At 40.2% G+C, this 25,818-nt stretch overlaps 2 protein-coding genes and 1 long non-coding RNA gene across 12 annotated transcripts; 2 read left to right on the top strand and 1 right to left on the bottom strand.

Annotated features, from left to right (window-relative positions):
* LOC110436147 lies at positions 1,374–4,013 on the top strand. The gene is made up of 2 exons (XR_002453853.1): positions 1,374–1,476; positions 3,845–4,013. It is a non-coding gene; the product is annotated as an uncharacterized LOC110436147 (long non-coding RNA).
* LOC110436674 lies at positions 9,987–15,031 on the bottom strand. 10 transcript variants are annotated; one of them, XM_021464132.1, is made up of 5 exons: positions 14,509–15,028; positions 14,332–14,402; positions 12,069–12,162; positions 11,223–11,298; positions 9,987–10,269 (listed from the first exon to the last, which is right to left on the bottom strand). In XM_021464132.1, exons 1-5 carry the CDS (start codon positions 14,579–14,581, stop codon positions 10,266–10,268), a joined length of 318 nt encoding a protein of 105 aa, XP_021319807.1. In that variant the 5' UTR covers positions 14,582–15,028; the 3' UTR covers positions 9,987–10,265. The 10 variants fall into 10 exon arrangements, 3 of the variants coding, with proteins under 3 accessions (XP_021319807.1, XP_021319806.1, XP_021319808.1); XR_002454499.1 differs by having other exon boundaries at positions 11,390–14,402; positions 14,509–15,031; XR_002454500.1 differs by having other exon boundaries at positions 11,692–14,402; positions 14,509–15,031.
* On the top strand, positions 21,815–24,934 carry LOC8072073 (uncharacterized protein At4g22758). Its single transcript, XM_002447723.2, has 2 exons — positions 21,815–22,588; positions 24,331–24,934. Exons 1-2 carry the CDS (start codon positions 22,111–22,113, stop codon positions 24,513–24,515), a joined length of 663 nt encoding a protein of 220 aa, XP_002447768.1. The 5' UTR covers positions 21,815–22,110; the 3' UTR covers positions 24,516–24,934.

Below are 25,818 nucleotides of genomic sequence, written 5' to 3'. Positions count from 1 at the left end.
TATAGGACAGAGAGAGTACCACTCTAGAAGCTTTGGACACCGATCAACCCATTTGCAGGCCACCGTATTCTCGTATCGCCCAAAATACTCTTCTACCTTTCTCTCTTTGTGTCACAAACCATGGACCCTGATAAGTCATCTCCTTCTTTCTATCCCAATCTTCTTCCCTGCGATAGGCGCAATACTATTGGGGTGGTTCTCACTTGTCGAACTTGCGTCATTGCCTATGTTTACTACATCGGTAATGCTATATATAGGTCGTTCGACCCATCGAACGCCCCCATCTACTTGTGCCACCTGTTTTTTTCTCCGTAATGCTCTCCTATCTTCTTCTCCGCACGCTACCTCCTCGTTCGCTGCTCCCCTTCACTCACCGCACGCCGGGACAGGGGCTCCGTGCTCGAGCGCCTTGCACCCACGCGCTCGTAGGCGTGCCCCATGCCGCCTATGCTCCCTTCCCCCATCCTTCCCTCGCACCACTATTCCCTCCACGCACCTCCCACTGCCCCTGCGATCTAGGTCCTGCACCCCACCAGAAAATGAGGACGACGGCGCCGGCTCCAACAAGGTAGGTGCCATAGGGATCTGGATCTAAGATCTCCTCTTTTTCCTTCTGGCTGAGCCTCCTCCCTCCCTCCCTCCTCCTCCTCCTCCTTCTATGGATCTGAGCCCTCCTCCTTCCCCTCCTGCTTCCTCTGGCTCTAAGGGATGTGGTGATGGTTCAAGGGTCAGACCTCATCGTGTTGCAACGTTTTTATGTTGAAGTATGTTTCAATTGATGTTGCAGTAGTACTGCTTTTTGAGATGTTGCAACATGCATGTTTCAGTTGCAGTAGTTATTCCATGTTGTAGCAATTTGTCTAGTGTTGTTGCAATAATATGTTCATGGTATTTCAGCTGGTGCATCTTAATGTTTTAGGCGTTCTTCTTTGTTGGTGCAATAATTTGTTCAAGGTGTTTTAACTTCTACATCCCAAAGTTGCAGTTGTTGTCCCATTTTTGTTGTTGCAATATATATGTTCTTGGTGTTTCAATTTGCTTCCACCTATTATTACAATAGTTTATTCGGTGTTGGCGGGGTGAGCTAGGGGTGGGGTGTAGGGAAAGGTTGTGGGAGCGAGCTGCTAACGGGTGATGATGTTGGGCCGGCGAGGTTAAGGGCGGGCGAATTCTGTGGAGGCAGGTTCTATGCGTGGGGAGCAGAGGAAGAGTGGTTCTATCTCCACTTTCTTCTCTGTGCGGGGCGGACAGGGTTCGCGATTTAGTGTGTAAGGCAACGACAGTTCCGATCTCTTACTTTCTTCCACATGCAGGACCAGCGGGGACATGATTCGGTTCTAAAGGTGGCAGACACAGTACGAAGGCCCACCGTCCGGATACTAGCGCCGGGTCAGACGTCCGGGCGCTAGCAGTCCCGTTACTACATCTCACGCTGCTAACCTCACGAGCGCGCCACCCCTGCCCACTCGCACGCAGGTAGTCACTCTTCACCGGAGTTGTCGCTGCTCATCATTAGTCCCATCCCTCAGCTCTCTTCTCTCCCACCCTTGGTCTTATGGGAGCTAACTGACCATAGACGAGCTGAGCTCGCCACCATCGGCATGATGACAACAATGCACGAGCCGACTATCCCACATGTACCAGCTCCCACCCGTTGTCATACTACATTAGCATGAGCATCATCTTTGTTGTCTCCACAGCCACCCCGAGCACCACCTCCTTGAACACATGTTGTGGCCAAATGCACTTGCCACACCTCGATCTCTATCCCCCGCCCACCTGCCGCACCGTGGGAACCATTGTTGTGGCAGTCTATATGCTTCCATCACCTGCCTTTCATCCACATCCATCCCCTTTATCGCCTCTCATCTACAAACTTCGGCATGTCAAACACAATTAGTAAAAGAGAAATTTGAAGAATGATCTAAAAATGAACAGGAGAGAAAATTCCTAAGTCAATATAATTTATAATGAGAAAATATCTAAATTTAACAGTTAAAAATTAAAATATGGTCTGATTTCCATACTTTGGAAAAAAAATGCAATTAAAAAGTAAATGTTTCACTATAAAGTAATGTCTTTTCACTCTCAAATGCTTAAAACCAATGCCTTGATCCAATAGGTTATAAAAATCAAAAGATATATAAAAATACAAAGAATCCTACAAATTTAGGTATGGAAAGAAACCATGGTGTAGATTTCACATTACAACTCTATTTTTTCATGGTAATAAAAGTTAAGGAAACTATAAGGAATATCTATGATTGGGAGGATAATGCATAAGGGCTATCCAAGCCAAACATCAATGTATTTGGTATGTCCATAAAAATCATGGAAGCACTTCAAATTCCCGCACTGCTCTTCCCCTATCATGCTCTAACCCTCGCCATCTCAAAATATCCTTTTGTCGTAGCCCTAAGATCATCGATCCACTTTTTTTTGTTCCTATCCAAAAAATTTTGACATGACCATTGATATTGAAGAAGGGGAATGACAAAATTGAATGTGTCGATAATGAGGCCTTGATTAGTTGAGGAAAAATTTTGGCTTTGAGTACTGTAGCACTTTCGTTTGTATTTGATAATTATTGTCCAATCATGGACTACTAGACTCAAAAGATTCGTCTCGCAAATTATAGGTAAACAGTGCAGTTAGTTATTTTTTTATTTATATTTAATGCTTCATGCATGCATCCAAAGATTCGATGTGACGAGAAATCATGAAATTTTTTAGAAACTGAACAAGGCCTGATTGTGGCTAAAATTTGACACATTCCACTAGATGAAAAAGTGTAAAACATGTTTAGTTGGTCAACATTATGACAAAATTGTGGAAAGCATATCCGATTTTGTGTCTTACAATCGATTCCTTGGAATAAGCTCGCGAGCACCACAATGAGCATAGTTCGGTTTCTTCTAGTAAATGGAAATAAACATGGTTCACAACAATGTGGTAGAGTGGCATAAGTAGTAGGCCACAGATCAGCAACTCATAAGTCTCAATGATGGTTCCATAGTTTGTTTTTGAATGCTTGTGCCAATAAGGTCCTGTTTGGTTCCTCTTGCTAAATTTTAGCTAGCTAAACTTTAGTCACTTTAGTAGCTAAAGTACCAAACACATTGACTAAAAGAAGCTAAAATAGTTTAGTCCCATTAGTCATCCAAGAGTAGCTAAAATAATTTTAGCTAACTAAAGTTTAGCAAGGGGAACCAAACAGACCCTAAATGTTGGTTTAATAATGGATGACTAGCGGTTGTTGGCGGCAACAATGGCTCCATGAGCAGCATTGTGGTGAATCAGGTGACGTTTTAGAGGGGAAAAGACAATTACATATTTGTGTTTAAGGTACTAGGTAATCCAAAAATTCAAATTTACGTACAAGAGGGCTAAACAATTGAAAATTTTGTTAGAGATAGGATAGTGATTTTAACTAGCTAGCCTATGAAGAAATTACATAGCCACGAGATAAGAGTGAAATAAAAAGAAAGATAGAAGCATTTAAGCTAAGGAATTAGGAAGGAAGTCTTTGACTTGTATAGAGTCCGTAATAGTTGCTATAATTAATATATTGTGGAGGAGCATCAAGAGAGGACCATTATAGTCAAACAAACAAAAATATATTTTAAAATTGTTTTCAGGTTAAAAATCTGATGGTTTACTATGATAAATTAAGATCTCATGCTATTTACATGGGTCACCTTGCTAGTTGTATGTATTTGACCTACCAGATTTCGGGCAACAAAGAAAATCGGATACCAATAAACCACTCCTAAATTTTTTTGTATTTTTTTACAACTAATACTAAAATGTTGTCTACCTGTTTGATTATACATGATATATGTAGTGTAGAGCAGTCGATGCATGTGTTGAAACACATGCCAAGATACGGACATCTCAAGCGGATAAGTGATTGCCGTCGCAGTGTTGTTTGAAGCCAGGCCCAGCCAAGTCAAACACGTGCGCGCACGTGGGGCTATTATCTCTCGTCTTTGTCTAGAATATAAGAAAAAAAACGTGATGCAATTTCTTGGTTTTGTTGCTGTACCCAGTCCCAATAGCTATCTATAGTACGTAGTATTTTCTTTGTCCTGTCCTGTGCAGCTAAAATTCGCTTATGAAGTATCGACGTTACAAGGGGACTAAACAAATCGCTCCATTATGTAGTTGTTCAAAGGAGGAAGTTTGGAAGAAGTCGCGTCTCCATGTTTTTCTCACATGTGACACGACGCACGAGCCCGTATGAAAATGAACTTTTTTATAGGGAATAAAAAATGAATTAGTAGTAGGGGACTAGGGGTTTCCTGTTCTGAGTTCTGAGCAACTTCAGCCCAAGTCCTTAAATTAAGCCCTTAAACTTTTATTTATAAGCTATGATAAAAAAAGTAGAGGCTCAAATTAAAACCTAACTCAAATAGAAAAAACAGACCAAGTCCTTATCTCACATGAGACCCATCTGTCATTGACAAATCCTACATCAACTCCACCATTTGAATTCTTGTCTTGATTTATGGGTGGAGAGAGAAAAGTGGGTGGAACCCACTGAAAAAGGGGTTTTAGATGTGACGGGCTGAAACTATAATTTGAAAGAGTATGAAAAATGGGAGTCCAAGTAGGAGGTGGGTTGGAGTTGATTTTTTTTTAATCAAGTCCTTAGATTTAGAATATGAACTTGTTTAGGAAATGAGCTGGAGTTGCTCAAGTATAAATCCACTTGAAGTATAATATTGTCCTTAAACCTATAGTTTTTTTAATACTATCCCTATTTTTAATTGTACTTATCTATACTTCGAACAAGGCAGCTTACTCTCTCTTTTTAGGATATTTAGAACGTGAATGGAAACTTTGCCCATTTGACTCACCTCGCCTCGCCGGGCCTTGTTTACTTCTAAATTTTTTTGCAAAATAGGAATAGTAGCACTTTCGTTTGTATTTGACAAATATTGTCCAATTATGAACTAACTAGACTCAAAAAATTCGTCTCGTCAATTCCAACCAAACTGTGCAATTAATTTTTATTTTCATCTATATTTAATACTCCATGCATACGTTGAAAGATTCGATGTGACGAGAAATCTGAAATATTTTGCAAAATTTTTGAGGAACTAGTTCCAAAAAATTTTGCAAAATTTTTCAGATTCTCCGTCACATCGAATCTTTAGACACATGCATGAAGTATTAAATATAGACAAAAATAAAAACTAATTGCACAGTTTGGTCGAAATTGACGAGATGAATCTTTTAAGCCTAGTTAGTACATAATTAGACAATATTTATCAAATACAAACGAAAAAGCTACCGTGTCGATTTTGAAAAATATTTTGGAACTAACTACGCGCTCCATGAGATTCTTGCTAGCCGGGCTAACCATTTCGGCTCCTGCCCCAGCTTGCCTGCGACAAGTTATGATAGATCGGCTAGGTCCGTAACCTATCAGGATATAAAGCCTGTCACATTGGACCTTTTTGTTATGATGCCTATCTATCAGCTTACTATCTATCAGCTTCTTGTACTTGGTTCTCTACTATCTCTAGTGCAAAATCATAGTACTAGCTAGTCTGCATGTATAAAAATATTGGTCGCATACAGGTAGGCTAGTAAATTATCCCCTCCTTGATATTCGGTTACACTCCACCGCTGCATGTAGGGCTTCAAATCTCTATTTGAAAATCCGGTGGAGTGAATACTAGGGAAATGTTTGTGTTGTTTAGGCCAGTCTCAATGCATGTTTCATGAGAGTGTTATGCATATTAAATAAGGTGTCACATAAGTAAAATTGTTGAGTTGGCATGGTCATTAAATGAAGAAGTTTCATTAGATGAGAGGGGAGTTTCATCCCCATAAAACTCATGTGGTTCGGTTACCTAGTTTATAGTCTTGATAATTGTATCATAAAACTATACATTGAGCACAAATGACTCTGGATGCAGTGAGCATAAAGGGCTAAGGTAGAGGTTCTAAGTTCGGTTCTCGGATATAAACCGTAACTTGCGCTAGTGAAAATAAAAAAATGTTACAAATCGGCTGTGGTTGATAGGGATGAAAACGGATCGGATACGGACGGATATCACCAATATCATATTTGTTTTCATATTTGTGGTCGGATTCGGATTCGAATACGGATAATATCAATCATGTCGGATAAGATATGATTGGATGTCGACATCATAAATATACAATTTAAATATTCGAATACGGATACGGTATCGGATGTTGAATATTCGGACTCAGATACGGACAGATCTAAACCTCTCTAAACGAATTCGGTCTCGAATACGATCAGAAAATATCCGTATCGTTTTCATCCCTAGTGGTTGACTATCGTGAGCCCCTCCCTTTTTAATTTTGTACCCCGATTTGCCATTTCTGAAAAAAAAAATCCGTCAATTTATAGTGATGCTTTTTTTAAGAAAACTGTCAGAGTAGATATTTACATAGGTGGTTCTTAGGCCAGTCTCATTGGACAGTGTCACTGCACGGTTTCATATACCAACATGTCATCAAGATTGAAATGAAATCATCTATAAAATAACTCTAGCAATGAAGCATTTCACCTTGTTATTTTCAAGGCTAAGCAAAGCATTTAATTGCTGCAAAATAATTGGATCATATGCAAGATGGTGAAACGATTTGACCTTTAGTGGGGATTTCATCCCGTTTCACCGCGTGGGAAACAACGCCCTCGGAGTTTCACCATGGTCACCGCGTGGGAAATAACGCCCTCGGAGTTTCACCATGGTGAAACTACTTCCTTCTATCTCCTGTTCGTTTTATGCAAAAAAGTGTAATTTTGCTGACATAACGTACTATAAATGTGCATGATATCATGATGAAACCCCCACTGAGACTGGCTGTAGATGACGCTAATAAAGTTTTCTGATTTTTACTAGACTTTTACACTGGCAGTTGCTAAAAACGTCAATAAAAATATGAAAATACTAAAAACAGTTTCTACACTAATGTTTTTTTTTACAACGTGCATATGACCCGTTGGGATCGAGACGTCGGTTTACGTCGTCTGCATTGTTTAGTTGCCACTTAAATCCAAAAAGTTTGCAAGATTCTCCGTCACATCAAATCTTGCGGCACATGCATGAAGCACTAAATATAGACGAAAACAAAAACTAATTACACAGTTTGCCTGTAAATCGTGAGACGAATCTTTTGACCCTAGTTAGTCTATGATTAGATAATATTTGCCGCAAACAAATGAAAGTGCTACGGTAGCGAAATCTAAAAAGATTTCACATCTAAACACGGCCAGAAAAAAAGGCTTGGGTCGTCGTCTTGAGGCGACGAGGTGCGGGATCCACTGCGGCAGGCCACCACGCATGGGAGTCGCTGGGCCGCTGGTCTGGAGCGCAGGCCACCACACGCAGGAGTCGCCGGGCCGCCGGCCGCCGCGTGCTTGGGCTAGCCATCCGGCGCTCTACTATTGCAGCAGATCGACATGTTGTATGTTCCCCATGCAGGCCTTGTTTAGTTTCTAAAATTTTTTTGTTTTAGAATATTATAGTATTTTCATTTTTATTTGATAATTATTATCTAATTATATAGTAACAAGTCTTAAAAAATTCATCTCACGAATTACAGACAAATTATATAATTAGTTTTTTTTCATCTACATTTAATACTCCATGTATATGCCACAATATTCAATGTGACGGGGAATCTTGAAAAGTTTTTGGTTTTAGAGTTTAGGGTTTACTCTAAAATATTTTGCAAAATCTTTTACATTCCACATTACATCGAATCTTGCGATACATGTATAGAGCACTAAATATAGATAAAAGAAATAACTAATTATACAATTTATCTGTAATTTGCGAGACAAATCTTTAGAGTCTAATTAGTATATGATTGGACAATATTTGTCAAATACAAAAAAATACTACTTTTTATATTTCGCAAAAAAAATTGAAGTAAACATTTGCAGTTTGCACTGTATTAACCACGTGGCAAGCGTGGAAAGCACCCCTCAAAAAGTTTGCACTGTATAAGATTCTCTTTCTACTTTGTCGCCAAAAAAACATCCTCTTTCTACTAGATGCATGTTGCAGAAATCGTAATTTTTGGTCTTGTTTATTTCCTAAATATTTTGCAAAATATTTCAGATTTCCCGTTACATCAAATCTTGCAGCATATTTATGGAGCATTAAATATAGATAAAAAATAACTAATTACACAGTTTGCATATAATTTGCGAGACGGATCTTTTGAGCCCAGTTAGCCTATGATTGAACAATATTTGTCAAATACAAACGAAAATGACACTGTTCATGTTTTGCAAATTTTTTTTGCAAGTAAACAAGGCTTTTGTTTGTTAATTTATGCAATCTAGTTCCTTTACACTATATATATTTTATCTTAGAGATCTCCAAATCCAGGCTCTGATCCCTATATATTAGTCGCGCGCGCATTAACCCTACATTTCCTCTTATATGACTTCGATCATTTGTAGCCCGTGATGGTTACAAGCCCTAGTAGAACTTACTCGCTCCATATCTATAAAGAAAGTCGTTTAAGACAATGACACGGTCTACAAAACCTAACTTTGACTGCTTCTTTTTATAAAAATATTTATCAAAAAGTGGTATATGTATATTTTTATGAAAGTATTTTCAAGACAAATCTATTCATATGGTTTTTGCATTTCTAAACTCAATGATTTAAAAGTTATTCATGATTTATATTTCTAATGTTTGATCCAAACCTTGACCAAAATGACTTTCTTTACGCGTATGGTGGGAGTATTAGTGAACACAATGTATGAGCCTTTGGCATTTCTAATAATTTGTTGATAGATTAAACAATATGATTTGATATAAAAATGTGTAGTTGAATATTGAATTGAAATATCCAAAATATTAAAAGTTTATTCCATATTTAGAAAAAATAAACATAAGTAAAAGATACTCATATTGGATTTGCATTTTTTTTGTGAGACCCAGTTAGAGACGCACATGTTCATAAAAAGATACTCATATTGGATTTGCATTTATTTAAACAAGATAGTGGTTCAAATTAAATGGATTAAAAAATGGGCCTATTTTCAGTTTAAGTTTCAAAGTAATTAATCACGCTCTAATCCAATTATGACACATCTCATGCATATGATTGCGATTAGTCATCATCTCTCGTAGTAGAGTAGTAATATCAACTGTTAGGTCGTCTATAGAAGTTGTATAGGAAACCCGTCTCTCGCTTCGCGTCCTCAACTCCACACTAATTTTGCGGCCCAATAACTTCGTTTCAGAGCGGCCCATCTACCATAGTACCATCCCTCTTGGACATTAGTAACGGGCCAAATCAGCAAGTACTCATACACATTGGCTTTGATTGGTTGCATTAGGGGTCATGTAGCCTTCTCAAAAAAAAAAAAAACATAGTCGTCATGTAGTACTCCCTCTATATCCAAAGTCACAATGATAGGATCTTTAAAGCCTAATTTTAACTCTTTATTTTTAAAAAAATATTTATCGAAAATTGATATATATATATATATATATATATATATATATATATATATATATATATATATATATATATATATATATATATATGACTGCGCTAATGGGTACCCAGGGTACCAAATAATATTTAGTACCCAAGCCCTCAACGCTTACGGTCGATTCCCACTACTCGAATCCTCAGACACCAACGCTCGAATGAGCTTTCACATTTTTGTTGTCGATGTTTTTTTTTTTTGGTATCGTGGTGCCGTGTTTGCGGCGGTTTTTTTTTCATTTTCTTGTGGCCATTTTTTTTATTTTTTCATCATGACAAATGTCATGGTTGATTTTTTTATGGCTGATTTTTTTTCCTTTTTTCTTCATCTCATGGTCATTTTTGTAGTTTTTCTTTCTACATCACATGGTCACCTCTTGCGGCCGATTTTTTTTCCTTTTTTTTTCTTGCGGCATTTTTTCCCTTTTTTATGATGATGCTGATCATAAAACATAGATTTTAGTGGCAAATGAATCATACAATGAAGATTACAATACACCTTTTTTTTGCTAATAACATAAATTTTCAGGTAAATAAATCGTCAAAGAAAATTTCAATACACTTTGTAGTTTGAATAAACATAGTTGGCTCTGTCTTGAGTTATTATTCCACTAAATCATATACAATATGCTAAATCATCTTCATTGGGATCATAAATATTAAGGTTTCAGCAAATCAGACAAATTAAATTACTTTTAATAAAAGAAAAAAAACTAATACATCCCTTGATTCTCTCGCATCTCTAATGGCTGCTAATTGCTTCACCTGTCAAAAGAAGCGAAACAAAATAAAACATTAAAAAAGAACTTTACGATTAATTGTAAACCATGCATACGGATTCCCTCTGAATTTTGTTTTCTTAAATAATTGGATGTATGAATCAAAACTTTTGAATGGGAAAAAAAGGAAGTATGAAATCTAGCAAATAAAAGCAACAAGCTAGGAGGCGCCACCAACAGCTCTATGCGTTTATTTTTAACTGACCCTTAAAGTGCAATAACTAACAACTCATTTTGTACTCTTCCCGGTGGCATGCCCAATCATGTATAACTGAACATCTAAAGAAATATGATTTTGAAGTAAAGATATGACCTATGAATACTGAGAAAAATGCATGGACTATTCTGAGCCCAACTTTGTCGGTCCATCAGAGCAAGCTTGGATGTTACTGTACACATTGAGTGGATAGGTATAACTAAAAATGCTTAAGAAATCATAAGGAAGTTTGCAAGTGGATCTTCATTCATGAGCACTAATTTGAACATGCATTAGCATATTTCATCTTGACTACATAATCCATATGAAGACTATATCACAGCTGTCACTTATGATGTCATAAATTAATCATAGTATTAATTCTTGTGTCTCGAAATCAGCTGAATAAGTGAAACCACTCAGTTAATATTTTTGTTAATGAATCATATTGTAGAATGTGTTTCTAAATAATATTTTTTATTGCTGCGTAGAAGGCTAGGATTCCTATGAGGCTATGACCACCTGTTATCTGGAACAATCCTAATATCTATTTCTAGAAATGAATATTTATGGTGATAGCTAATTGGTTAAGTAATCAATTGTTTATCGGACTGTCTGCAACTAATATGTTTTGCCTAACATATATAGTTGGTAATGCTTGGACACTTGAGAACCAAAATAGCAGAGATACCTCCATAGTATACAATAAAATGGCTTCCCAGAGAAATCACAAAATACTTAACTTTAGAGCCATGGAGGTATAAGCTAAGGGACACCAGTTCCACACTCCGGTACTGCTATCTTTCTGCTTGTTCCTGGCTGCGTAAACATGACAAGGATGAGACCGACATCGTCCGAAAATTCTCAGACTACAATGTTCATACAGACAAAACAGACAAAACAAGTTTACCATAGGTGGACAGGACAGGTTTAAATCTTGGTCTTAGAAACAACATGCCTGCAATGAACATACTAATGTGGTGGGCGCCTAGGAGATAAATTTTAGTATTTATTCGGCAATTAGTAAAGATGCAAAAAGAGTGGCAGCTAAAAATGTAATAGTTTCACTTGATCACTTGTGCTGATTATGGTGGCTTTGATTGGTCAAAATTTGGAAACTGTATGTTGCAAATAAGGTTAAGATGTTTGCTTGCCTAATGGCCCATAACTCACTACAAGTCATAATGAATATTCCTAGAAAGGGAGTGGTACTTGATACTCGATGCCCAGTTTGCTGGGGATTTGATGAAGATCCAGGACACCTTTTTTTCAAATGTGGAGAGGCTAGACTTTGTTGGAGGTTCCTAAATATGGAAGAAAAAAAGATTGAGCTAATGGTGCAAACTTCTGCTAAGGCAGTCTTGGAACATATTTTGAGCTAATTATGTACAGGGTAATAAAAGTAGGAAACCTATCATTAGAACCAAAATATTAGGAATATACCAAGTGGCATCATTCATGGAAATCTCACAACGAATTAGTTTCCAAACACAGAATATATCATCGCAAATATCTTTGTAATTTGTGCAACTAGTGAACTATAAAAAAGCATGAATATTTTTAAACAAATTGCCTGTGAGAAATAAAACCTCCTCTGATAAGAACAACACTATGTTGTTGAAACAAATATTCAAGAGAAGCATGAAGAAGTGCAGACCATTTGCCCTTCAAGCATTCTCTTTGCTGCAATGGGAACATATGACAATTAATTGTAAAATTTAAATAGTACTACAGCTTAAAATTCACCTGTAGAACTTATTTTAACACCTATAGGCTACATCAAGCAAGCAAGATTTTACAAACAAGGTTAATATATGCGACAGTACAACATCTTGTGCAGTATGACTTTTTTGTAAATAGCTTTTAAAGAAAAAAACAGGAAGGCTAAATTAAATCCACTCCCAAAGGGAATTGCTGTGTGGCCAAACTTTCATACACACACAGAGAAAAAAACAATTACATCATATGACATGGTTGAGGGAAATTAAGTGTTGAGGGAAAAATAAACTCACAGCAGTGTAAACAAGGAAATGCACTAATTCTATTTCTTCCAAAATGATTTAGCACTGGCATGAAGTATGAAAATGCAGTGATTTAAACGCAGTGAATAAGTATAGGTTGAAAAAGAATATTGTAGTGATTTAAATTGTTTTGTGAATATGCAGGAGCTTTGCATCAGTGCATTAAGGGGTTGAAAGTCCTAGAAATACAATACACTGCAAACTCTCAAAGTTACAAACGCACCCCTGTAAGAACAAAAAGACTAACTGAACCTGCCGTCTACTACAATGAATTCATGTCAAGCTGTGCTAATGCCCTAGCACAAGACAAACCTAGAGGTTTGCTTCCTCTCTAGCAAATTGTGAATATGAAGCACATCATGGCGAACCCCATTAAAAAACACAGCCTTTTCAATGTTTCCAAATCCATGCCCCAAGGATGATTAGCGAGTTCAGACCCCTCCTAGCCTCGTCAATGGCATAGTGATTATATCATTGATCTTGATCCACCAATTACTAAACACTACTAACATTACTATCATACTATGCCCTCCTATTTTGGGGATTTAAATTTAGAAGATGGTATTCCCAGTAGTACAACTATGTCTAATTACTAAATTTTGCAACTATTATCTTTAGATAGGATAGAATCCAATTTTCTCACTAAGAAATATAAATGTGGTTTTAAATGACCTTTCCCTTAGTTATCTGGTATCCATTGTTATTCAATCTCGTAACTAAAGTTGCGCTGCACGAAGACCATTGCATGGTTCAGTTTGCTATGGGATTTTAGCATAAAATTGATCAATACTGAAATGAAAGAAGTGTGTGCTCTAAATAAAGAGCAAAAAACCCAAGCATATTATAATTGCAAAAATCATTTAGATTTAGGTAGTGCCGCAAGCAAGAACCCTGAATTCTATTTATGTAGACAGGGTCTAACCCCACCATATAGTATAATCATAAATAATGTCCTGTGAAGACAAATAACAAGTTACTACTAAATTGATGTAAAAATTCCAATACTAATCCACAACAATAGCCTCATTTGAACCTTATCAAATCTGAATAACTCATCCAGATCATTACAACATTCTATAATGAGATCACATCAATCCTGAGTAAGGTGTAAAATTCCATCATTACAAACGTAGATACAGTGCATTAACCAGTAATGGAATACCCTGAAGCTGAATTTTCCATGAAAGAATCAGCCTCAGCAATGAAGATTAGGAGCTAAAATTTGTATTAAATAACCATTGTTGGTAATTAACAAGATCACTAAAGCATCAATCAATATACAGCAGGAAAAAAATTCAAGTCTTCAAGATTGGCAAATATGTACGCTTTGTTATAATTCTGTAGTTGAACAAATTACAAATTAAGCAAAGGGAGCACAGTTTCACCATTGTGTAAAATCCAAGACAAGCATGTGGGTAGCACCGGGGCAGCAATGGATGGGTCATTCCAGCAACAAGTATCCTATGTACTGCAGCTGAGAGTTGCTTGAAGGCTTAAGCATATACACGTCACTGGCGGCAGGCTGATGGGCGATGGATCCTTCTAATTCTATCGCCTAGTGAAATCCTACTTCAGCTAAGCTACTCGCCATGTCCTAAATTACAATAAATAAAAAAAATCAGCTAAACAGGATTCATGAACACATTTACAGAATAAGGATACAATAATTCATTTTGTAAGGTTAAGTTTTAGGAGGATTTATTTAATTAAAAATCTGCACGTAGAAGTAGAGGAAATCAATACCAATGTACACACAATGAGCTAAACTAAACAGGAATAATACTTTTTGTTGACGTGAATCTTGATCCTTGCACGACATTCACAAACTCACCTTGCTGCAATTGAAGAGGAGCTCCTGGCCGTGACCTGCGCCAACAATCGAACACTTGCAGGGAACACATCCTGCACTCGAATCATCAAATCGAATCAAGAAGGGGAAGGGTGAAGAGTAGAAGATGTTGCAAACTTCGAGCTGGGGTCTAGGGAAGGGGATCTGGAGGAGGGGCACCTGGATCCTGCCAGCAGTGTTGGAGGAGCACACGCAGGGAGGCGGTGGTGGTGAGCTGACACGGCAACAGCATCGCCGGGCGAGTTGAAACTTTCTCCGGGAGTTTGTGACGGGAGTTGACGATGAGTCGCGGGCGAGCACGGGAGGCTGATGATGATGGCAAGGTGCGGGTAGGATGGCTGGCCCAGGTGCGGCGAGCTCACCGGTGCCAAACCCTACAGTAACTGTCCGTGCCCATCTGAGCCCTCAAGACCGTGGTCGTGGCCATTAGCGACGGCGAGCTGAGAGGGTGAGGGGATGGGGAGGGAGACGGCGCCAGGAGGGCCCTCGGCGGCGGGACATTGGGCTCCTACGACGGAGGTGGCGGCGCGTGCAGCGTTGGGGTGGTGAGCTGGGCAAAACCGGCAATCGGAGGCTGCTCCCCACGATCTCCAAATTAGAAAAGAAAAAACTGCTAGATATGATAAAGGGAAAGCAGGCGTGGGGATTTCTGGTGCGGGGGAGCACCCTTGGGTTGGCTCGGGTGCAGTCGGGCTCTGTAATTTGAACTCGGGTACTAATAATTATTTAGTACCCAGGGTACAATATATATATATATATATGGACACATTTATTTTACACGCGCGTGTAGTTACTCTCATCTATATATCTCTAGATTTAAGGTGTATATGACCGAACGAAATGTATATAGACAAAGTATATGATCATACTAGACCATCTAGAGTGATATATATGTTAAGTATGCATGCATACATAGAGTATATGGTTATACTTATTATATATAATATAGTAGTGGCATTTTAGTAATATATTTAAAATATAATTTTTTTTGAACAATTTTCGCGTGGTAAGATCTATAGTATCTTAATATGAGTATATAAACATACTCAAACCGATAAACAAGTATGAATACATACAAAATGTAGTTTATTGAAGATGAGAGTAACTACACGTAGGTGTACAAAGGAATTTCCCTATATATATATATATATATACACACACACACACGAAAGTATTTTTCAAGGTAAATCTATTTATATAGTTTTCACATTTTTAAACTTAACAACTTAAAAGTTATGCATGATTTTATGTTCTCAATGTTTGACCCAAATTTTGTCTAAAACGACTTTCTTTATAGGTATGGAGGGAGTATACCATTAGGGATCATGTAGCGGTTCTAAAAAAAACATAGGCGTCGTATGCAACTCTCGCTATTGATTTGTTTGTATTGATAGAGTTGTAGAGTGTTATGCACATGATTAATTTCCTGCATAAGTGATTAGCTTGTATAGTGGAGTACAAATTAATATATATGTGTGTTTGGTTGACTGCGTTAGGGGTGTTTAGTTTCCCCCAAATGTATTGTCGGTGAGCATACTTGTCAATGTTTCATGTCATCAGCTAGTAATTTTCGTTGCAGGCGATGAGGTTTAGATGGCTTAACACAGATACTCACATGCACGGGGCAGAGCCCAGTCGAGCCCCAACTGGGCGCTCCGGCCCCCCTTGTCCGAGACAACTTGGCAGTAGTATATGCTTGGTTGGGCTAGTGAAACTACGGGCGTGTTTGGTTCCCTTCCCAGGCCAGCCAGGCCTGCACCAGCCAGCCAGGCCAGCTTTGGCCAGGCTCAGTGCATGCAACGTCCTATTGTTTGGTTACCTGCATCATCACAGCCAGGCCAGCAGGAGATGTTGTTTGGTTGCCTGCACTTGCATCAGATTCAAATACTGGTTATGCATGAACCATGTTTGGTTGCTTGCGTTAAATATGTTCTGGTTACCAGTTTGCACTTGCGGTATGCTTACCACCAGTTACTTCATTAGGTTTGCAACAATATAGTTTGCAGTGAAGTGTAGAAAGAAAAAGTAAAATGCAGTCAAAAAATAATCAAGAGACAAGTAAAACATCATTGGCAAAGAGGCATGCGCTCAGTTATATGAGTCTCATCATAGGCAAATACATGTGCTCAGTTATATAAAAATACATACAAGCTCAATTACATCCCCAACACCATGTTCCTCAATAGCAACAAAACCAGCCTCAAGTTCAGGGAACACTAGATCATCAACTAGCATGATCTCTTCAGTCATACTGCACTTAAAATCATATGCCACTGTGGTATAAGACTAATCGTCACTACACATGCCATATTGCCTAAACCAAAGCACATGCACATATCTATTGCCTCAGAATTTGTATAGTATCTTAGAAATAAAAGCAATCATCATAGCACATGCCTATTTCCTTAGAGTGTATAGTATCTTAGAAATAAAAGTAATCATTATAGCACAAGCACACAGTCCCAGATCAAGAAAATCTGAAAAAATTAGCCTCAGCTTATCTTCTGGAACAAAGTCATTAGTGGCTGGAATCCAAATTAAAAGAACTAACAACATAGACAACTTTAAAAATAACTAGAAACATGACACCCATAAAATCTACTGAAAGATCCACTATTTGCCATCACCTTGAGTATGACCCAAGTGTTGCTAAACAGTGGATGATTCCAACAGATATGATGAATGACATGTTATAAGAGCATAAACAGTACTGGAAAAACAATGTTAAACAATAGATGATTCAATAACACAAAAAAATAGCCACCTCAATGTTTACTTATAGCTGCATCATAGGCCAAGTAGAAAACAATCACCCAAATTTATCATGTGTAGCATCTCAGGAAAAAATAATTCATCATACCTTATGTCCCAAGTCGGACATGTGTAGCATCTTAGCCAAAAAATCATCATAGCATATGTCCCAAGCCTCGGCACATGTGTAGCATCTCAGCAAAAAATCATCATAGCATATGTCCAAAATCTCAGAGCAATTTACTTTAAAAAATGAACAAGTCATCACAGCATATGTCTAGAATCTCAGACCATATGGTCATAGCCTCACAACAAATGCTTTCTCCAGAATAAGATGACATACAGTGACGGATAGTAGCAGCAAAATTCCTAGATATGATAAGCCCCACCCAAATTCTGCAGGCACCAGCTCATCAACCCCATGAGAAAGGAATAAAAATTACCAAATCATTATAGACTAGGACATATGCTAAGACCAAATCAACAACATCATAGGCTATGACATGCTCAGACCAAATGAACATCATCACTGACTTGGACAATAGCTCAGACAAAATCATCATTTTACCAAATAATCTAAAAAAAGCCACACATTTTTTTTATCGAAGCACACTGGATTGGCTACTGCAAGTTATAGAGCAAAGAGAGAGATGATAGGGAGGATTAGCAAGAGCACCAGCACAAGCAGAGGATCAAGTAATGAATGGTATAGTAGATCTGGAAGCCAACAACTCAAGAACACCCAAGAACTCAGATCTGGTGTGCCTGCACATAGATCAAGTATCAAACCATGAGCTAGGGTTTACAAACTGAGAAAAAGGAGAGGGACAAGGGGAGAACTCACTTGATTCGAGAGGCAACACCTACAAGAGGAACAGAGAGAGGGGAAGCATGAGCACACCACCAATCGATGAAGAACACCACCACCAAAGAGGGAGAAGAGGAGAAGCACCTACCGGCGGTGGAGACGACAAGCCATGACAGCGAGCGGGAGTGAGCGGGAGGATACGCGGTGGATGGCGCGAAAAGAGGAGGTAACCCTAGCAAGTTCGCGCCATCTCCTACCTGCCGAAATTGCCCAATGCGTGCGCATGAGAGAGCACGGAGCGAGGCAGACTCGAATAAAACGCCCGATTCGGTCGTTCCTTGGGAGCCTGGCTGAGGGAGAGGTTTTGCACGCGCTCAGCCTGACTGAGACGATTGACCAGGCAACCAAACACCGATACCCTGCATCCCGGGAGCCTGGTTGAGGGGGATGCAGGGAACCAAACATGCGCTACAAGATTGATCGACTGAAAAGCTGTTAAATCTCTGCATCTGCATGAAACCTGCACTAAAGGAGCAGTGGCACGACTAACCTCATCTAAAGGGGCATCTATGGCAGGACTAAGCAGCAACAGTTGAACTGTATGCATGACACTAAATTCGTAATGGCTCTGTCATTATAAATTGTACTATAAGTCTACTACTTTCTCACTAATCTTACATCTCCTATTAATGATAAATTTGTAATGGTAATCCCTCCCCCCTTAATTATTGATCATGCTTCGTCACTGTTCACATGATCTATACTAGTTCAGGCAATGTCCTTTACATCATCCAATGTTGGTTTCACTTGTATTCGTGAACAACGAAGGGTCGAGTTTGGAGTGGTAGTAACAAGGTGAAAGAGAGAGTTTGAATGTCTGAAGTAGTATGGAGCTAAGTGCGTTTACAACAGTCTAGAGCGTAGTGCGTCTAGAGCAGCCTGAGAGAAAGGAACTCTTGCTTTGTCTTAGATGGTTGGGAGACATGAGGTTACAAAGCTGTAGTAATAGCAGAAGAGAAGGCTGTCAAACATGCATGTTACAATTTAGAATAGAGAGAGTGACACCTATGCTACGAATCTACAAAGTTTGTTAAGATTAGTTGGCCTTTTTTGGCCGCACATCTATGCTCTTTGAATCTATCGTACCAAATCAAGCTCAAGCCCTCGCTGATTTCCATGGACCGTATACAGAGCGATAGTTTTATTGTTTGCAGATGCAATTTTTGTAAAGCATCGACAAGAAAGATAGGAAAGGCGCCACGTTGCAGGCTTCTGCCTTGACGTCGTCACCGACACGGGATGAGCATCCTAGTTAGTGGCAGAGCTACGAAGTTAATCTTTCTTTAAAATGTTAGAGGAGGTGAGTAGAGTGTCATTCCTCTCCCCCAGGCGCCCAATCCTAACTAGACTTAAAAGATTCATGTCATAAATTAAAGGTAAATTATATATATATATAATGTTTAATATATATGTTGTAAGATTCGATGTGACGAAGAATCTTGAAAAGTTTTTTTTCGAACTAAATAAGGCGTTAGGTGCAGGCGTGCAGCGTTATCGCTAGCTTAGGCCCTGTTTAGTTTCCCACCTAAAATTTTTTCATCCATCCCATCGAATCTTTGGACACATGCATGGAACATTAAATGTAGATAAAAAAATAAACTAATTACACAGTTTAGTTGAGAATCGCGAGACGAATCTTTTAAGTCTAGTTACTCCATGATTAGCCTTAAGTGCTACAGTAACCCACATATGCTAATGACAGATTAATTATGCTTAATAAATTTGTCTTGCAGTTTCCTGACGAGCTATGTAATTTGTTTTTTTATTAGTTTCTAAAAACCCCTCCCGACCTCCTTTCGACACATCTGATGTGACACCCAAAAAATTTTCGTTCCCAATCTAAACCGGCCCTTAGAAAACACAGGTGCTTGCCGACGTACGGCGAGAAGCAGGAGCTGCAGGGTCGCGTATGGATGATATGCATTGGGCGGCGAAGCAATAGGCAATAGCTAGGGCGAGAAAGAGATGGCCAATCGAGGCCAGGGACTATGCCAGGATGAGACGCCTCACCTTTCTCAGGAGTAGCCTAGGCCTAGCTAGCTACGCACTGGTGACCGATCGATCGATGGATCACCGCCGCAGGATACAGATAATCTGGCGACGCAGGCGTAGCATAGCAGCAAGTGATCTCGGTAGCTAGAGCCCAGTCGTGAGTTGCCTACGGCGGTGGCCATGGACGGTAAGGTAAAGACTGCTGGCAGCTGGCTGGCGTGTTCCACGAGCGCCGAGCGTATGTAGGCGCGTCGTTCTGGGTGTGGTCCGAACGTCCGATAGCGCTGCGCAGCGACGTTCGCTTCGTCGAAACCCATCCCGGAAGCTGATCATGCTCATCCAGCGGCCCTCGGCGCACGTGCGCGCGTGGATGCAGCACGAGCGCCAAGCTGCAGATGGACGAGAGTGGTGCGGACGTACAGAGTGCATTAGGCCTTGTTTAGATGTAAAAACTTTTTGGATTTTGACACTGTAGCACTTTTGTTTTTATTTGACAAACATTATCCAATTATGAAGCAACTAGGCTTAAAAGATTCTTCTCGTGATTTATAGTTAAACTGTGCAATTAGTTATCTTTTTTATTTATATTTAGTATTCTATGCATGTGTCGCAAGATTCGATATGATAGAGAATCTTATAAAGTTTTGAATTTTTGGGTGTTCGAGCAGGAGACGGAGCGTGTCGTCTCGTCGCCATCCATCAATCAGGCAGGCGCCGCGCCGCCCGCCCGCCCGCCCTCCCCCAGTAGCGAGCTCCACCGCGCCTGTCCCTTCGCTGTCTGTCGCGGCGGCATCTTCCCAACCCGTCGTTCTTTTCCGCCGCGACACCGCCCAGTTAGCTAGGACAATCATGCTGTACCGGAAACAAAACATTTCACCGAGACATGATGGAGCTTTGCGCACGACAAGTCACTTAAAAACAATTAGGCCTTGTTTAGTTCCGAAAAGTGAAAAGTTTTCGGTAATATAGCAATTTTGTTTGTTTGTGACAAATATTATCCAATCATGGACCAACTAGGATCAAAAGATTCGTCTCGTGATTTACAGCTAAACTGTGTAATTAGTTTTTGTTTTCGTCTATATTTAATGTTTCATGCATGTGTTACAAGATTCGATGTGATGGGAAATCTTGAAAATTTTTTGGTTTTCAGGGTGAACAAAACAAGGCCTTAGTAGAATTAGTACTAGCAGCAAATCATCCCGTGGGAGAGTATATTTGCTTGGTCCTGCCGATTGGAACGCGCCAACGGGCAGGCCGCAGGCCGCCGCGCGGCATCGCGAGCTCACTGGTCGCCATCCCGCTGCTCCTCGCCGGCCACCTTCAACTCGACAGCGACCACGACCATCTAGGCGTTAGCTAATTTATCGTGAGAGAAAAATAATGTTAAATGACTTATAGATTTGATAGATTCGGCTAGTATTTCTCAGCAGTGTCTCGGAGATTCTTGGGTAATTTTCAAGTAGCCAACTGATGGTGTAGTAGGCGACCCCCCAAACTAATCCAATTATTGATGGGACGATTGGATAGTATTGGCCAAGAGGCCAGTGACGTCTTTAAATACTCGCGTCTTTCACTTTCTCAGTCTTAGGCCTTGTTTAGTTCGCGAAAACTTTTGGTTCGGAGTACTGTAGCACTTTCGTTTTTATTTGACAAACATTGTCGAATCATGGAGTAACTAGACTCAAAAGATTCATCTCGCGGTTTACAGATAAACTGTGCAATTAGTTTTTATTTTTATCTATATTTAATGCTCCATGCATGTGCCGCAAGATTTAATGTGACGGAAAATCTTGAAAAATTTTGGAGTTTTTTGCGAACTGAACAAGGCCTTAACCCAGGACGAGTCGCTCGCTGACTGGTTATTACATTACTACTTGTAGCCTCTCTGAGCCTGGTGCATCCTCAACGGAACTCGATCGGAAGCCTCCTCCTCCTGCATGGTGACCGCAGCAGCAGCAGCCTCAGCCTCTCCGCGCAGCATGCTCTGCTTCGCATTGACCGCCTCGCCGTCCGGCCGCCGCGAGCCTTGCCGCTGCCACCACCGAACGTGACTCGTCCGCCGTCCGTCCGTCCGTCACCAGCGGATCGATCGATCGCCCTCGACGCTCTGCAGCCGGCCGGCGCTCGCGGTCGCGGTCGCGGCACGCGCGATGCCTCCTCTGCAGGCGCCGCCGCACGGCGAGAAGAGCAGCAGCTCCGGCGGCGGCGGCGGCAGGCATCAGCGGCAGGGGATGGCGGGGGCGGCGTCTCAGCAGCGGTCGGCGTCGTTCCACGGGCGCGGGACGGAGCAGCAGCGGCACCTGCAGCCGCACCAGAAGCAGAGGCCCAAGACGCTGCCTGACGTGCTCGCCGGCGTCAGGGGAGCGGGCTTCCGTTCCGGGTCCTCCCCGCCCGGCCCGGCGGACGGTGACACGGGGAGGACTACGAGGACGCCGAGCAAGGTTCTGGTGAGCGTGGCGGTGCAGCAGAGCATGTGGCCGCTGCACGTCATGGCGTCCGCCGAGTGGACCGTGGCCGACCTGGTGGCCGCCGCCGTGGCGCTCTACGTCAAGGAAGGCCGCCGGCCGCTGCTGCCGTCCACCGACCCGGCCGCCTTCGGCCTCCACTACTCCCAGTTCTGCTTGGAGAGTACGTCCGTTCCTTTGAATCTCCAATAATTCTCTTAGGGATCACGCTACGTTCCTCAGTTTTAGCGCTCTTTCAAGGCCAATAAGAATAAAAGAAGTTTAATAATACAGCCCACTATCAGCCACTCGTACAATAGTTAGCTCTTCACTATTAATATATGACTCACTTATTCCTCTTACAAAGTTTCTTGGTTTTTTTTGCCTAAGCTGGCTATAAGCTTACAGTCTGCTTCTCCTCTCTCTCATCACTTCTCTCCTCCACCTTAGCATTTAGCCAGCTTACAGCCCATCATAATACTTGCTCTTATAGTTAGTTGTTCAATATTAATACATGGCTCATTTATCTCTCACAAGTTTGCTTCATCTCTCTCCTCTATCTCAGCATTTAGCTGGCTTGTAGCCTACTATAATAATTCGTCTAATACAATCAGCTTCGGCTGTCGATTATATAAAAATATATAGCTAATTTATTAACCCATTTCTATAATAGTAAGTGGGTTTATAGCTTACTTGTCTGTAAAGACTAATAATATAATCGGCTTCGGCTATCGGTTATATAAAAATATATAGCTAATTTATTAACTCATTTTTATAATAGTAAGCGGGTTGCTCACTTGTCCGCAGAACCTCTTGTGCATAAGTCATAAGCTTATAGCTTCTCTCCTTTACGTCAGCCTACAATTCACTTATAGTTTCTTATTATACTTGCTCTAAGCTAAACTGCACTATCGCTTGCTCTCTATTTTCATTTCACATCGAAACAGAGGTAATCACTACTCAGAGCACCTGCCGCTTTCATGTTAAAAAAAAAAAGAAAACAGAGGCAGCAAGATTAACGCAACTACACTGCTCAAGCTGCTGCAATAGAAAATATCATTTCATCCAAACTTCAATCGATGCATTCAGTAGTTACGTCATGCGCAGGGCCTGAAGTCAACACTTATCCTCATTTTGTTGACTTGTGGCCCCCCACCGTTGAATCACCAGTGGTTGCCACGGTCTATTCATATAACAAGTGTATTCAACAATGGTTGCCATGGTGTATTCAGGTGGCAAGTGTGCGTTTGTGTTGGATGGTGGGGTATGATCATCTATGGACAAATGTTATTTGATTCACGGGATCACATGCGAGCTACATATAGATATCTCTGACAAGAAAATATCCTCTCATATGTATCCTTGTTACCAAAAAATTATTGGCCGAGCTCATCCATGTTTCCTAATCTATCAGTAGTAACTGGATTATTAATAAGTTATATTATTAATTAGTTATTATGATGATGATAAGATTAACTTTGACATGAGCTAATATAGTGAGTAGGGTACGTTTTAAGCGCCAACAAGTATAATAGTAGTGATAATTAACATATTTCATGTTCAATTAGTGATTATCATGAAAAAAAATTGTAGTAGTACATATTTATTACTATATAATTAGTTATCATTATTTTAAACAATAGATGTAATTAGTTAACTATTCTCACACCGCCCATCCTTTTCACATCCATTCAACCAAAAGTATAGCTTTTTTTTTTTTGACAACAAACCAAAAGTATAGCTAAACTCATAGATAGTCATATCTCATCCAACTTTTCTTTTAGGATTTTCTTTTCTTTTAGGAATTTTCAACTAGCACAGATAGTAACAAAAAAAAAGCTAGATATTTGGATGGGCTTTCTAGTGTAATCTGCACATGTTTAAGTCTTGCGTTGACCATTTCGTTATGTTTTTAATTATGCTTAGGTCTGGACCCAAAGGAGAAGATTATGGAACTGGGCTCCAGGAGCTTCTTCCTGTGCCCAAGATCTTCAGCTGCTGGTCAGGATGCTTCATCGTCCTCCCCTGGCACAGCAAACGGGGTCATCAGGGCGGCTTCAGGGAAAACACCGGCCTGGCTGAGCAACATGCCGTTCTGGCCGACGATGTAATCGGCTAGCACCCCGCCCGAGACTCTTCCACCCACAGTCACCAAGCATCGGTTCAGGAAACAGGTCCAAAAGAATCTCCAAGTATTGCATTTGTGAGACAAATGGCTACAAGGACACTGTAAATTTGTAGTATGTTTAGAGGGAGATGAGACAGCAGTGTGTGTAAGCATCTTGAATGGTGCACGAATCATCTGTGGCTCATGTTACGCCCAAATTTAGATAAAAATATCAAATGTGTATGTAATTAAAAGTTTAAATTTTTAAAGCAGTTTTAGTGGCGAAAAATTGCTGTGGTCATCTTGTTTAAATTAACTATTCTACACCTCCAGCAGATAAGGAAGCAATGGCGTGGAAGAGGAAAATGACTGACTGACCTTGTATGGACCCTGCAAGTGGCAAAGAAATATCTTAAATAACCATGCTACCGAAGCCATTCTTTTTTTTTCCCTACTTTTGCTTTTGTCCTGCTCTTTGACGAAGATGATAGATGACCATCAGTTGCTAGATGATGCTACCAGCGTCGTTCTGAACACGTACTCAGGCTTTGTTCAGTTCACATGGATTAAACCCCCAAGGAGATCTTATCCTTGTTCATTTTATCCCTAAACCATAGGGATTATGAGGGAGTGGAGGGGATTAAGGAGAATTTTGACTTAGGGCCCGTTCGTTTCCCTCGAAATTGTGCCCTGGAAGATTTTCCACCTGGAACCACAGGCTAATTTATATAGCAATTGAATAGCCGGAACGAATCTTGGCCTTGTCCTGGAACAACCGAATGAGCCCTTATAAGGAATTCAATCCTTCCAACCCCCTTGTTTTATAACAAATAGAGGACTTGAATTTTGCAAGAAATTGTCTCAATATCCACACTGTCAACTCTATCTTTGTTTTATCTTGCTCTTTGATGAAGATGGATGATATATTAAGTTGCTAGATACCATCCATCTCGGTCTTGTAGAACATCTGAAACCATTGGAGAACCAGATGTAGTAGTTTTGTTTTCCATATGGAGAACCCATTCAAGATATGAAGGGATAACTCAATCTGATATTCCCACCGAGCGGGTCTAATTCCGCATGATCGAGCCCGTGCATTAATCAAGTGCTGAGCGTCCCTGTCATTGATTCGTTCCACTGCAGTTTTGCGTGCATCGACGCCACTGTGGTTGCAAGCTGACGTTTGTAGCACTAACCTTCAATAATGTATCGTAGCATGTACATGACCTTGTATCTTGTGGTTTCTTAAGCAAGTGCAGCATGCGTGGCCCTATCGTCCAATGAAGTTTGAAATTTTGCTGCAAGTT

This window comes from Sorghum bicolor, chromosome 6 (genome assembly GCF_000003195.3).
Source record: "Sorghum bicolor cultivar BTx623 chromosome 6, Sorghum_bicolor_NCBIv3, whole genome shotgun sequence".
Taxonomy (NCBI): domain Eukaryota; kingdom Viridiplantae; phylum Streptophyta; class Magnoliopsida; order Poales; family Poaceae; genus Sorghum; species Sorghum bicolor.
Note: the sequence above shows the minus strand (reverse complement) of the source record. Positions and strands in the feature narration are given on the sequence as shown.

What these genes read in the sequence shown, in the direction of transcription:
- LOC110436674 (XM_021464131.1), bottom strand. Translation starts at nt 14,581, where the DNA reads ATGCTGTTGCCGTGTCAGCTCACCACCACCGCCTCCCTGCGTGTGCTC. An exon ending in TCCTCTTCAATTGCAGCAAG is followed by an intron (nt 12,163 to 14,331) that starts GTGAGTTTGTGA and finishes TTCCCATTGCAG; the next exon opens with CAAAGAGAATGCTTGAAGGG. An exon ending in TGTTGTTCTTATCAGAGGAG is followed by an intron (nt 11,299 to 12,068) that starts GTTTTATTTCTC and finishes ATGTTTACGCAG; the next exon opens with CCAGGAACAAGCAGAAAGAT.
- LOC8072073 (XM_002447723.2), top strand. Translation starts at nt 22,111, where the DNA reads ATGCCTCCTCTGCAGGCGCCGCCGCACGGCGAGAAGAGCAGCAGCTCC. An exon ending in CTCCCAGTTCTGCTTGGAGA is followed by an intron (nt 22,589 to 24,330) that starts GTACGTCCGTTC and finishes AATTATGCTTAG; the next exon opens with GTCTGGACCCAAAGGAGAAG.